Raw genomic sequence first — 15405 nt, forward strand, 5'->3', positions numbered from 1 at the left:
GAGGAGAAACATGGCTTTTCCTTTCTACCCTTCCAAAAGTAATTTGTTTTCAACCAAATCAGCAAACTTATCTCATTTTACTTCATGAACACTGTGCTGCTGTGTAAGTTGATTAGGCAGTGTCACTGTTTCTGTGATCCATGTTCTTTCTTTGTAGAAGTTCATTTAGGTTCAGAAAAATAATTCAGTCTCTCTGACTTAGTTCATCATGTCAGCTGTCTCCCAGAGATTCTCTATTCATGGCATTCAGAAGAATAGAACTTTCATGAGGATACCTTTGTTTCAGTGCAAAATCCAGAGCCTTACCTAAAATTGTTGAGGAAGATGGCTTTAAGTTAAGATGCTGTGGACTGAAGTATGTGGGCTGAGTGCATGTTCCTATTTTCTGATGTTGCCGTGAGGGTGTCAAGAGAATGGAGTGGGTAGCTCCGGACGACATCATCTTAACTTGCTTCAGCAAGATTTAATGATGTTGACATATCTGGTTTGTGCAGCTTCTATATGTGATAGCTGTATACCGGAGGAGAACAGTTGAATTTGTCTAATAGAATCTTCAAGGAGACAGATGGACTAATAGGATGGTGTCAGATGTGGTAGTTGCAGGGCTAAATACAGAGCAGATCCATAACCAGAAAGTTATTTCCAGTCAGTTACTATGTCTGGGACTGACTGGCTGCTATCTATGATCCATTGCTGCTGGGTAGAACTAATTCTCCTCAACAGATCTGAGGAGAATTCACACACATCTGGCATAATATTGACAGCTTTCACCCTTTCCTCCACCAATTTTCAAAAGAGTCTGTTTTCGTCATTTTAATCCTGATTAAGTAGTGCCTCTATTTGTCTTCCTCCAAATTTTTATTTCCTATTTTTAGTTGAATGAAATTTTAATCCCTGTGTAGGAGCTCAATATTGAAAACAGACTTTAAAATCAAGATATGAGTTTAAATGCTAGTAGCTATGTAATTAGTAGGTAAGACTAGCTCCTCTTGATTAATTTTCTATTCAACAATAGTCCCACCATACCATGTCTTCCACAGACCTATACTTACAATGTTGATTTCACCTTGACTTGTATGCTGTCAAGGTTTATCTGAGTATAATAGCTTTTAGGAAGGTAGATATTTATTTATTGTACTATTCTTTGTGTGGCAGATTTATTAATACAAGAAAAGCTACAGTGCTTTTATGTTGAGCCACTGTTGTTTTGAGACAGTCGTGTAGTGGAATGGTTGAAAAATATTTTCATATAACAATCATCATTATGATTTCTATTTAATGTCAGATGGACTTGACTTTATTCTTCTGCTGCCTCTTTTTGGACAATTGCTTTGGCTTGTGATAGATAGAACAATAAATTTGATGTACACATTTACAGAAATACAAAAAAAGTCCAATATCCTGGATATATCAGATCTTTTTATTATGTAAATAATTACATCATATTCATGTAACTGTACAGAGACCTTATTAATCTAGACAGTTATTTAAAAGACTAACGGTGCTCCAGTGTCACTTGTGCTTTATATATATAAAAAAAAGTCATGCTGACATTTCTTAGCAGTATTCCAATTTCTTTCTCTAATTATAATAAAGCCTTCTTCTATAATGATTGTTTTAGGAGTGCCATCTAGTGTCTAGAACTTTTCGATATGAATTGTGATTTATAAGTTAATGGAGAATTTTATTAGGTGATGGTGAAGAATAATTATTACATCATTATTTTTTATTAAACTGCTATGGAACAGTTTAATAGTAGAAATGTGACTTTCAACCAAGTATAAGGAAAGTGAATTTAAGTGTGTTTTTTTCTAATATAATTTCAAGACTATTAATTTCAGCTATATTATTTCATTCAACTACTTTAATCTTGTGTGTTTGAGGTGTTCATGCAGCATTCTTGAAATTAACTCTTTTTCCTTTGTCCTCTTAGCCTTCATTTAGTATCTCACCAGATTCTATACTCATTTTAATATAGAAACCAATATTACTTTCTGTTGCTTACTTGTAGGACCATGCAGGACTTCTAACTTACAGAAAGACAAATAAGTGCCTTATAAAATAAACTACTACGGATATGTGCTCAGGAGCTTGATTTTTGAATAATGAATGGTTAATATTGTGGGAGTCTATTGATTTTTAAAAATAAACCTGTTTGATATAAAATGCTTATACACTTAAAAAAAATTAATGGAAATCTTTTCTTTTGATTTTTGTATATTTTGTTGAATGTCAGAAATAAGCAAAAATAGAAAAAAGTTTTACACAAATCATTTCCCTTTCAGTGTTTTATATGTGAAGCTACAGTGTATATTTGAAACCTCTCTCCTCTTGAGAAAGGATTGCAGTCCACTTATTATTCAAGCAGGATGCCTTTAATCAAGCAGGATGTTAAAATTGGTTTTAGCAAATAATGAAGTGACCGCTATTTCAAACCCTATGTTTTTGTTCTCAGTTCTGTATTCTTTTATGAGTGTTGTGTTCTGATTTCTGTTTCAGGAACTTAAGCTCAGGAGGAAGATGAAAGATAGCGTCCCTGAAGAACATTTGTATTTGGGTTTTTCTCATCAGTATGGAGATGGCATCTTTCCTCTTCATACATCTATTTCACTATTTTTGCTATCCTACTGTGACTGCAAATTATTCAAAATTTTTTTAGTGCCAACTGGTGAAAATGCAGATGATCAGCTTGTGACAAAAAACCTACTTCACGATCTTGAGGTCAGCTTAATCTCAAGACATCAGCTTCCTCTGGTGGTGCAGAGCTGCTGTTTACCTGCTGTTGTCGTGAAAGATGGCAAATTCTGTCGAGCTGGCCTGTCTGTTGTCTTAAGGCATATAATACAGAAAACGTATGAGGCAGATCCATCCAAAAAGGATGTTTTGGAACTTTTAGGCTTTAAGAAGACCTGCTTAAAAGCCTGTGCTGAAGTGAGTGCATCTTTTTCTGTTAGATATATTAATAGTTTTTTTAGTAGAGTGGAATCCTCCTAAATAGTCTTTTAATATTGATGTAAACTGAGGTCCCTTAATGAGAAACTTCTTGCTTAGGAAATGAAAGGTACTCAACTTTTGGATTTTAGCATAAGGAAAAGTAATTCTTTTCAGGGACATAAATATTTAGCAGCACAATTATAACCATAAAATTCAAGAAATGGTTGAAATCTTTGCTTCATTTTAAGCAGTATATTTTCAACAAGCTGTAAACTACAACTGTGACAGTTTGGAGTAAACAAAGAATCTGGCATTCTGAAATCAAAATTAACAACAAATCAAGTATTTCTTGATTTGCTGAATTCAGATTTCCAAAAGCAGGGTGCTATATCATGTGTAGAGTCATATGTGATAAGCAAGTGGTAGTTCTGGGTTTACAGAGAATGCAGGATCAGATTGTAAATCTGCAAAGTTAGGAGTAGAATTTTCAAATGGACCTAAGACTCGCTATCAGACGTAATGTAGACAATTAATAGTTTAAACTAGTTAAGCACTCCTGAAGACTTTGCTCTGGATGTCAGCTTTGGCATAGCCTTACAAATATAAACTTATCACTTTCCTGCCCTCGTTTCACATCTTAATGATCTTTCCAATTGTATTCCAGCAGACTCATGGGTGGCTTCATCCCCTTTTGCTGGTACTGAAATGCATGTGACAGCGGATTGTGTGTTTATGTGCATCTCTTAAATCAGTCCACATGTGCAGTTAATTGAGTGTCATTGAATTATTTTGAACTTCAAATCTGTGCTCCCAAAACCAAATACTTGAAGATATGAAACTTAAGTGGCCACCTGGGGGACCAGCACAAATTGTTTTCCTAGAAGTAAAGGTCCTTAACTAAAGGTCAAGGCAAATTTTACAGGAAGGATTTGGGCAGTGGAAGTTGTTCTTCAAAGAAATAGAATTGTCCACAGAAGATATGTCTTGGTAAAATACTAATATTTTTGTACTTTCTAATTTTGAGTCATGCTAATTATGGCTGTTACCATTTCAAGAATATGCACTCTTGCCAACACCTAGTGTTTTGTTGAAGAGTAAGGGAAATGGGATTTAACTGAGCTAGAATTGTTTGGAAAAATTCCAAAAAGCAAGAAGAAGATTTTGACAACAACCATTATCTTTATTTTTAAAACTGATTATATTTGAGTATTGTGTTTTCTTTATAATACTAATGTATTATACTAACTGTCTGTTGATTCAGTAGCATTCTTGGGGAAAACACATGGTCATGTAAGAATGTATGGCTGATTTTGCATGGGTGGGTAAAACCATCGTGAAGATGGTGGAATAGCACTTGTGAATCAGAGAGTCATTCAGGCTGCTCAAACCAGGGTCAACACTGAATTGAGACCAGGTTGCTCAGGGCTTTGTCTAGTTAGTCTTGAACCTCCAAGGACGGAGACTGCACAGTCTCTCTGGGCAACCTGGTCTGATGCTTGACACAGTGAAAAATGTTTTCCTCACGTCAAATCAAAACCTCTCATATCTCAATTTATGTCCCTTGTCTTGTTCTCCCACAGAGCAGCCTGTCTCTGTCTTCTCAGAAATCTCCTCTTAGGAAAGCTGCTACTGGGTCACCCTGAAGCCTTCTCTTTTTCAGGCTGAACCAGCCCACCTCCCTCAGCTGTTCTTCATATGGGCCATGTGCTCTAGCCCCTGACAGTTGTCATGGCCCTCCACTGAATTCAGTCAAGTTTATCAACATCTTTCTTGTTTGGGGATGGGAGAGGCAGCACAGGATGGAGTAGTCCAGATGTGGTCTAAAACAAGCCATGAGTGAAGGGGAATAATCACTTCCCTTGATCTATTGGCCATGCTCCTGTGGAGGTGGTGCCAAATGCTGCTGGCCTTCATTGCTGCCAGGACAGACTGCTGGCTTATGTTTAGCATATTATCCACCAGGACACCCAGGGTCTTCTCTGCAGAGCTGCTACCTGACCAAGGCCTCAGTCCCCAGCCTGTACTGTTACAGAGACTTAGTCCATCCTAGGTATAGGACTCAGTACTGAATTTCATGAGGTTTTGTGAGGTTCCTGTCAGACCATTCCTCTAGCTTGTCCAGGTCCCTCTGAATGGCAGCCCTGTCCTGGAATATATTGACTGCTCCGCTCAACCTGGTGTCATCCACAACCTTGCTGAAAGTGTATTCCATCCAGGTCATTGGTAAAGATAATAAATAGGCTAGGCCTGAAGAGCTCCACTTCTAACTGGCCTTCAGGTAAGGTATGAACTCTTAACCACTACTGTTTGAGTTGACAGTTCAGCCCATTTTTCATCTATCTAACAGTCTACCCATCTGGCAGCCCACCACCTAGGCTTGCCTTCCTCACTCCCCTTAGGATGTTGAATTCCACTATTTCAAGGTTGCTACAGCCAAGGTTGCCATTGATTACCATATCCCCAGCGCAGTTTGTTCTTGTTGATGAGTAGCAGATCTGAGGCAGCATATTCTCAGGTTGGCTCATCTAGCACCTGCATTAAGAAATTATCCCTGGCATTCTCCAGAAACCTCTAATGGTTTCCTCCAGAAACCTCTGCTGGAACAGCTGGAAAAATTATTTAGATTCCATGTTTCGGGTTGCTGCAAAGTGGGTAAGCTGAATAAGAAAAGACAGTAAGAGTTAAAAATTTTAAGACCTTTAAGAACAAATAATAAAAAAAAGGTAGAAGACAAGGATAAGAACATGAAAAAACAGAAGTAACTTTGTTAAGTTATTGTTCAGTCAGACTAAAGCTTTTTGATGTTTATACTTAAAAAAAATTAGTGCTTTTCTGTAAAATAAATACTATGCTCAAGATATGTTTGGTGTAATCTTCTGGTTTTATTGGCACTGAGTAAAGATGACATGTATAAATTGGTCATAGCTTTGCTTCTCACCATAATCTTATGCCAGTAATAAGGAATAAAAATATTCTATACTGCATAACTATCCATTCTGTTATATGTAAAAGTTAGCTTTCCTGTTCTTCTATTGCAGACGTAATGCAAAATATTTGAACTTCTAAGATTATCACAGAATGCATTTAAAGCTGGAGTTAATCACCATTGGCTGAAATGTCTTTGCTTTAAGTGGTCAAAAAGATACCCCGCATTTTGTTCTTCCTTTTTGTAAGTAGAGAATGTATTAATTATATAAGTTTATCTGTCAGGTTAGCCGGTGGACCAGACTTTGTGAAATCAGCATACCTCTGGCTGTTGAAAGATTTTTGACGGGATCTGCTGAGCAATGTCAGTCTGTTCCTCCTGACATTTTAGAGCTTGAAAGGAAGCTTGGAGAACCTGTCCGAGTGCATAATGATGACAAAATCCGAAGGCAAAAACTTCAACAACAGAAGGCAGGTGCCAAGGCTGCACTGCCTGTACTTGCTAAAGAAGCAGCAGGAGAAAAAACAGTAGAAATGCGTGAACATCCACTTCCAAGTTTGGAACTGAGCATAGCTTTCTCCAAACTGCTTGTCCAGGAAGTATCAGCTACAGTCAACAGGGAGCCCCCTGACATCAGGAAAACAAAAACCTCCGACCTTCCACCTTTGGACCATGTTTTTGCAGAAGGGCTTTATTTCACCTTGGCAGATATAGTGCTTTTGCCATGCATCCATCAGTTCTTGGTAAGACAAAAACTTCTGCAGATATTAAGTAGTGTGTATGTATTTTCTAAGAACTGAAAAGTTGTAAAATATGTTCACTTAAACTATATTGCAGCATTTGCTATGTGAACTCAACCTGAAACAGAATACTTATATTTGTTTTTGTTTTTATACATAGTAGTGATTGGTGAGATCATCAAAATTACTTTTAAATACACAATGTATAAGTATGCAATAAATGCTGTTTGCTCTTAAACTAGTATGCTGAAATATTCTTGGGTGCAAAGCTGTCCAGAAAATTGTTTTTCTAAACATTATTTCTTCCTTCTTCCATACTGTCGTTAACTGTTTGTTTTTGTGCTTTTATATGTGTTGACGTGTGGTTATTAGTGATAACACAGAATAGTGTTTCTCTTCTATCACTTCTGCTATTTGAAATGCATGAGGAGAGGTGCAGCATCCGAAGTAAATAACCTGTTATATCTGAAACAGCATCTTAAAAAGAGAAGAAAACAACAAAGGTCAATTGTGGTCTAGTTTGGAGTGTGTTGCAGTAAGTGAGACAAATAACACCGAAGACAAAGATTTATGTAGTGAGTGGAGGAAGGGTTCCTTAAGGATTACTAAGCAGTATGTGGAGGAGTAGGTTTAACCAGACACTTCTCTGGAGTGATTTCTTTCCAGAACATTTTAAAAACATTTTTTTAGTTTCCAGCCAAAAAGTTGCAAAGCCGGACTCGGTGATAAATATCAATTGTTTCAGGGTGCCAACCCCCCCCCCCCCCCAAAAAAAAAAAAAAAACCAACCCACTGCAGTTGTTCACTGTTCTAAGTTAGCAATGGCAACTTATAAATCTAAATTTAAGGGTGTTCTTAAAGTTATTGGTGGTCATCTTCAAGTCTAGACAGTGCTGACAGAAAAAGACCAATGGTTATATCGTTAATGACAGAAAATTTATTCAAAACCATCATGTATGCATCTCAGAAGCATTTTGATTGTGGATGTCTGTACCAGCTGGCTAAGTATAGTTTAATTTAGATGTGTTAACCAAACATGATCTAAACACAACTTTTTTCCTGGTATGCATGGAAGACACCTTCTTGCTCAAATTTAGTATGTTAAATTATAGCCATGACTCAACAAAAATTCAATAAAATGAGATTGCTTTATCTGTGAGGAGTTTTTTGAGATATGGAATTTTGATTCTATTGTAAATTACAAATTTTAGGAGGGAGGTTTGAGAAAGATCTCTCTCCTCATATTTTCATATTTTCAAATTATTCTATTGACCATGAGAGATTTTAAATGGATACTTTAAGTGCATTGTAATGTGCATAAAACAGAAGTAGGCAGGCATGAAGATGTCTTAGCTACAGTCTTCTCTGTTTAATTTTGGTTAAAATGTACTGGTGGGACAAGGCAAAATGAGATCCTAGCCAGTTCTGTTCTCTCCCTGCATGGATATCACCGTAATTGAAATACTTTTGAGCTAGGATTTGAAGCTTTATCTGACCTTATCTCAGTATGGACAGGTATGTCTAAAAATATAGATGTCTCCTAGAAGAGTAAAAATGCTTTGTAGGGAGGCAGTGAATAAGAAGACATTCAGAGACTATTGTGGGTTTTTAGAGATGCAAAACCTTGACTTCCCTTTCCTGTACCGGAGCTGAAGAGATACTCGGGTATCAGCCAGTGGTAGACTTCCACAAACTCATTTATGTATGCTAGTGCTGTTTAATTTATTGAGATTCCCTTGAAATACTTATTTTTTGTCTACAAATGCATCCTTTTAAAGCACAGTATACTATGACTTCTGATTGCTTATTTCTCCTTCTAGTATATTAGTATTCTTAATCTATGCTGTTATTTTCTTCTGGTTCCTAGAAATGTCTCTTTTGGTTGGGAGGAAACATTCCTATGTAGCCAATCCTGTTTTACAGTTACTCTCATGGGTGCTTTTTTTTATCAAGCCCACTATAAAATAAGCCTGTTTCTTTGCATGTCTGTAGATGAAGATGAGTGTGCGGGACAGTGCAATACTTATATATCAGCAAAGCTATTATTCTTCTGTGTTGTTTTGTTGTTGCAAAACTTGGTCTATGTTCTTCTCCAAGCAATGACTGATCACTGTGATGCTGCTCAGAAGCCAGGTGTTGTGTCTAGGGAGCCAGCTTTTGGGGGGTAAATTTCAGCCCCTCAAACCTCCGTAATCTGTAGTTGTGTTGTTCATAGCATTGTTGCTACTGAATTGTTTTTCACAGTTTGTGGAAGGTCCTTTGTTTACTGCAATGAAAGGAAAAGTCCCTTGGAAAATTTTGGGTTGCTAGAAGCTCTTGAAATGAAGTTTATAACTGAAAAGTTATGATCCTTCTACCAGGAGATGCTATGAGATCAAGTGTGGTTTTTTTTTTTTTTTTTTTCCCCTAATAGATTCTTGTGTTACCTGTATGATCAAATAACCTCCTGGTGGAAAGTCCATACTTTCCTTCAGAGGAGATGGCTGGTGTGTGGGGTGTGTGTTTTTTTTGTTTTGTTTTGTTTTTTAAATCTCTTATGTAAGAGCAGTTTATATTTCTCCTTTCAGATTGTATGTATTTTCAAAACACCAAGAGTGTGGTGTGATCAAAGATGCCTTTGTCTCTCTTCCCCTTTGCAATCCCCTAGCACATTCCAAATATTGGACAAAAACCAACAGGTTGTTTCATCCTTGTGTTTTTCCTACACATCAGAGTTGTTTGCAGCGTGATGAGGAAAAACAGTATATGTTAGTAAATATTATATAGTGGACATATGAAAAATTTCATTATGTTTGTAGGAGTATTTCCTGCCTTGTGAAGTGTTTGGAGATTTCAAAAGGTCTCCCAGTCTATATGTATGGAAATTTCAAATCTTCAAAGGACTTCACCAGAATAAAAAAGGAAAAGCACTGACATAGCTAGTAGTCAGGGTACCACATGGAATGTGGAAAACTGGGGAATAAATCTTCTCTTCTGACATTACTAAATACTTTCTCAAATGACAAAGCTGATTTAAGAAGTTCCTGCACTATGCAGTTTGCCAGCCTCTTGGTTGTGTCAGCTCAGCTAAAATTTGGATCAGTAAAATATTCTTGTTTCTATACTTTTTAGAGGTACCTCTTGTACCTCTTGTAGAGAGCACCTTAGTTGCTTGATTATTGACTCTTTTCTAGTGGGTCTCTTTTGCCTGTTATTTCTGGAGCGCTCTCTGTACCAAGTTTATTTGGGCCTGAGAAAGAAAGATTCCATTTGCAGTTCATTGCTTACAGCACTCATCTAGTAAATGTCAGTTTTGCAGGTCCTGGAGATGTAGATTCAAGGTCTGTTGTGCAAATGTCTTAACATCTGGACTAGGAAAATATGTGAGAATATGATTTGAGCTTAATACAGCCATCAGATCTCCTTTTTTCTCTTTTCTCACCTTTGGAAAAGAGAGGTAGGGCTGAGTAGTGCAAATCACTTGAGCTTGGCTTCAGGACCTATTTTACAATGGGAGAAACTGTCCTGTTGCAAGACTCTGAGAGTCTTGCTCAGCATATCAGTGTAGTTAGGTTTATGAGGATGTATACACGGAAAAGAATTAAGGAAGTATCTATACTTCGCCTAACAATTACAAATAAAATGATACAGCAGAGTTGCCCATAACCAGTATTCCCACAGTTACTCTAAAAAGAGTGATAGCTAAACTGGTGTCTGTTGCCAAGGGGAGCTCTCAGTGAAATTAGTATGTGCATTTTGATATAAGTTCTTTTGCCAGATTTGCCTTATGGTGTTTGAAAACAAAAGAAATTCCTGGAGAAGATGCTGTTGGTAAGGTTCAGAGAAATGATCTCTAAAATCAAGACAAATACTAACACTAATATGTGCCAAATGCCCACTTTTCCAAGGTCATTGTCTCTAGTGGATCTCTGTGTGATGACACCAATAGGGGAACCAGAAGCAGATTTACATGGCTACCTTTGAATTAAGAAAATAAATTATTTTGCAGAAGTGATTATTAATGTCTCTGCTTTGTTTGTCTATTTGGCAAATCACATGTAATTGAGGATTAACAGTAACTTCTGTATGGATGATGATAAATAAAATCTGTGAGACAGAATGCTTCCCTACTGTCTTAAAAGTTTCAGTATATTTCAGTCTTTTTTCAAGGCCTTTTCTAAATAAGAAAAGCATTTTTTTATAGCAATGTTTGATTTACTGATGCTATGCATGAGAAAAATCCTGGATCAGATTCGTAATCGATTTTAGCAATCCAATGAAATCTTTCTTTAAATGTACCCTGAACAGCTGGAAATGCTACACGTGTGACCCTTGAATCCTGGTGCTGTGCAGCTTATGAACTATACATTGTATAATGCTTTTTGTTAGATTGTGTCGAGGATTGTTTCACAAAACTATTGCTTTCAGTTTCATTTTTGTCTATGTTGTAAGAGCTCTCAGGTGAAGTTACTTTCTCTCTGTTCTCTGATGATCAGTTTTCTGAGCAGGTGTATCTTGATTTCTACTGTTACCCAAATTTAATAACCTGCATTTGTAAGCTTCTTGCAGGTAATTGGTTGAAACCAGTGGTCCCACTGGTATTGATAGAATTACTAGAGTGTTTAATCCTGTATTAAAATGCTGTTGATTGCTTTTTGTACCTGGACTTCCAGGGTTGTGTTTAAAAAAAAATTATCGTTATACTTCACTTTAAGGATACAAATAATAATGAAGTCTTCAACAGGTGTATGTCTGGAATCATACAATAAATAAAAGGAGACTAGTCTAGCTGATCATAATTACCAAAAGTAAGATAATGAAGCTGAAGAGTTGTTTTTCATTACCTTATTCCATTTGTGTTATCTTTCTGAGGTTAGCCTTGTTACATGTTCCATTAGTTGTAACTGTTTAAAATTAATAGAAGAATAACAAAAGCTCTGTTCTCCATTGGGGAGAAACCACTATTCACTTATTTAAAATACAATTTAGAACACTTGTTATCAAGTGGAACAGTGCCTGTCAGAATTGCCTTCCAAAAGACTTCTTCCTTAACAGAATTAATATATTTCTGCCTGTGTTAATATTAGGATATTGAAGTTGATATTCAAATTACACATACGCTTAATTCATCCTCTTTTTGCTCCTTTAGCTATTACTAATTATTCATGATTATCCTAAGAACATTATAAAATATATCATGCAAGAAAGTGGCTTAAAATTTTGTGTTATGTCAAGTGTTCTTTACCAGTTTCTGTTTCCACACTGAACAGAGATGTGTGCAAGAGCATTTTTTTCCATAGCCTTTTCTTTTCTGCCTTTTTATGTAATCATGATTTGTAATTTTATGTTTAAAACAGGCACAGAATGACAGAATAGTGCAGTTTGGGAAGGACCTCTGGAGATTGTGTAGTCCTCAAGCAGAGTCAGCTACATATAGCAGGTTGCCTAGGACCGTGTCCAGTTGTGTTTTGAATATCTCCAAGCCTTTCCTTGTATGTCAGGTGTTCCAGTCCCTTAATCATCTTCGTGGCCCTTTGCTGAACCTGCTCCAGTATTTCCCTGTCTCTCTCGTACTGGGGAGCCCAGAACTGGAGGACCCAGCACTCCAAATGCAGCAGCCTCACCAGTGCTGAGTGGAGGGGAAGGATCACCTCCCTGGACCTGCTAGCGATGCTCTTCCTAATACCGCCCGGGATGCTGTTGGCCCTTGCCATGAGAGGGTGTTGCCGGCTCATACCATGCTCATGGCAACTCTGTATAGCATCTCATACAGGGCTATAACCTCTTAATTTGTATACAGTGACCTACAGGTAGGGTAGAAAGAAGAGATGTTTTACAGTGTAGCCTTAGAAAAATAAATGTAACATATTATGATGAAAGCACTGTTTTATTCCTAACAAGTATATTTTTGTATGCATTTTTTAGCAATGCAGTTAGAGATACTGGACATATCCTGTGATGTTGTTATTAAAAAAAATACTTATTTTTGGTAAAAGTAAAACTGAGAGAGACAGTTATTTTTGTTAGTGTCAGAGTTGTTGATCTCCCTTGAATAACCTGGCAGAAGTTTGCCTACCCTTCAGCTGTCTTGACAGTTTGGTCATTTCATGCTTCTGATGTTCTCCAAAATGAAGATCATAGCACAAGATACTGTGTTTTCTGTATTTTTTGAAATAAAGGAATGCTGTTTTACATGTTGATATATTGCTAAAGGGCGCTCAAATTTCTAGCAATAACATTAATTTTAGGTAATCCATATGTAGGATTGTGAGTTCTCTGATCCAGCAAATGCCTAAACAAATTACATTTCCCAAGTATTAGCATATCATGGCAATACCCTACTCTTAGCATGCACATGCTGTAGTCCTTTATGGTCTCCAAGTTCCACAGAAAGATGAACTTTCAAATAACATACTAATTTATTCTTGTTAAGCAGTCTCTGACCACTGATGACTATGAAATAAATTGTTCTATCTCAGTTTGATCATGTGCACAGTTAGAGATGCAAATTCTTTTCAGCTAAATGAAGTTTTGGTCCAAAGGAATCCCAAGCGTTCATGTCACCAGCGCTTTCATTTTAAAGTTACTATTACTGTTCAATATTTCTTTTCCCCTTACTTTTCACCCTTTAAAGCAAACACAGCACAAACTGACACTGCAGTACTACAAGTGAAGAACTCACATATCAATTTCACAATTGTGAGCCAACATTGAGATGCCTGCAGGGCGCATAAAAACCAGAATATTTAAAAGTAACTTTAAACTGTTATTTAAATACAATTTATTAAAAATATATTTTTGTTTATAGTATATCATCACTTTGTTCTCCTTGAAAATCAGTTATCCTGTAATTTGTAAACTAAATACTGAACTAGTGGCAGTTCATGGCTCTGCATATGCAGCTTGAGTGTGATAGAGCCAGCTTTTGGCAGCTGGTGTTCGGAGACTATTTCTGATTTACTGCAGTTACACTGTAGAGAACTATGAAGAGTTTAAAAAGTTGAAAATATTGTAAGAAGATGAACTTTACTGTTCTCAAATATTTGGGAACATGAACAGAAATTACTTCAGTTCACCAGCTGCAACAAACGCATCTTTTTTTAAGTCAACTGATCTTTATGTAGAAACATGATTGGGCAACTTTTCTTGTAATATGTGCACCATATTCAGACTTAAGAATTTCATTTTTTCTATGCTTTAAATTCCAATTTCTATTGAAGGCAATTTGACTGCTATCATAAATATTTAATTAAAAAAATGCTAGACACCATCTTTGTTTAAAAATATGAAGTTAAGATTCTAAAAAGTTTGAAAAAACAGAAGATGATTAATTTTTTTTTAATAAGTATGTTTGGAATCCATTGCTAGTAAAGAAAAATTCCACATGTAGTGCAAAAACTTCAGCAAAGGCAGGGACAACATAAGCCTGATCCTGTTCAGCTGTTACCACCTAGTCACAGGCATTTCAGGCTTGCAGTTGCTGGCTAAGCAGGTGTTAGTGGATGAACTTTTAAGGGTTGCAGAATATGTGGGGAAACGAAAAGCATTTTGGTACTGAAATGTCTTGTTTACAGTATGCATTGCAAATTACTGTATTTTTGTATTTTTTTAAATTTTATTTTGTATTTTTTTTACCAACCAAAGTGAATTACTCCCTCTTGAGGAAATAGCAGATAACTAAGAATATTATTTAAATTGTGTCTTCTTGTTGCTGACTGAAATTATGCTTAAAATTTGTCATTTAAACTTTTTCATTATATAAAGCACAGGAATTGCAGATAATGTCAAAATCGCAAACTGACAATTCCACCTGCAGGCCTGAGCTCTTGACTAGCTTTTTGCCTTAGCAGTGCGCTGAGTGAATGTGTTGAGGGACAGCACAGAGCCAAACTCCCTTTCACACCTTCTCTTTGTGACTTCAAGGAAGAAAATTACAGTAGCAAGTAACCTTTCCATTTTATTTTCTAGGTTTTCAGCAAAAAGCAAGGCACAAATCTGTTAAATTTGCCTCTGATATCCAGTTGGTATCGAAGAGTTCAAGAAGTACCTAGAGTAAAGAAAGCTGCTGACAAATGCAATATGCAGCTCTTCCAACTTCCAGAGTTGCAGTCTACTCCAGAGGAACAGCTACAAAACTTCTTTTTGGTTCCCAATGAATTAGAAGAGGAGCATGAAGACAGTCATTTTATAGGTGGTCCAAGGCCAACTATGACTAAGTTAATGGTAATTTAACATTTTAACGTGTTATTTTTAATGGTAATATTCTGCTTGAATTGGAATAGAGGAAATTTATTACAATTTCAGAAGCTAAGTCTTTGGCAGTCTTCAACAGTTTAATACATTTTTATCTGTCTTCTGTCTCATATATATTGACTTAGAAGTGATTTTCCTTTTTTTGTTCTGGTTTCCGATTTAGGAATTGAGCAAAGATAAAACTGCTGGAAGCTCTAATAATCAGTTTTGAATAATCAAAATAACCTTTTGCTTAAATTGCAATATTATATTCTTATAATAAAGATAGACATTTATAAAAATGATGCAACAAAATGTTGCTTTTTTGCTTGGTTTCAGTATTCCATCGTTTATTTATTTATTTTTTTTTGCTATTCCCTTAGAGCTCTGAACAATGATTTTTGGTTAAAGGAGACTCTCCTTTGCATTCCATAACTCTCCATATGTTTTTTTTTTGTACAGACTGACAGCATTTGCTAAATCCAGGGATTTCTTGTGAAAGAAATAGATAATTCAAATCCCATATAAGGTTGAGTCAGCTGCCTGTTCAGACAGAGAGTTGAATATAATTTGATCTGGTGCCATTAAAGTCAG

At 36.3% G+C, this 15405-nt stretch overlaps 1 protein-coding gene across 6 annotated transcripts in view; it reads left to right on the top strand.

Annotated features, from left to right (window-relative positions):
- The window catches only part of GSTCD (glutathione S-transferase C-terminal domain containing), an 87820-nt gene that overhangs the window by 6511 nt on the left and 65904 nt on the right, over positions 1 to 15405 (top strand). For all 6 annotated transcript variants that reach the window (XM_067297586.1, XM_013951880.2, XM_013951882.2 and 3 more), the window contains 3 exons: positions 2500 to 2931; positions 6145 to 6603; positions 14548 to 14802. In XM_067297586.1, the coding sequence (XP_067153687.1) occupies positions 2521 to 2931; positions 6145 to 6603; positions 14548 to 14802 (1125 nt within the window). In that variant the 5' untranslated portion in view covers positions 2500 to 2520. The remainder of the gene's footprint in view (positions 1 to 2499; positions 2932 to 6144; positions 6604 to 14547; positions 14803 to 15405) is intronic.

Source organism: Apteryx mantelli, chromosome 5 (genome assembly GCF_036417845.1).
Source record: "Apteryx mantelli isolate bAptMan1 chromosome 5, bAptMan1.hap1, whole genome shotgun sequence".
Lineage (NCBI taxonomy): Eukaryota > Metazoa > Chordata > Aves > Apterygiformes > Apterygidae > Apteryx > Apteryx mantelli.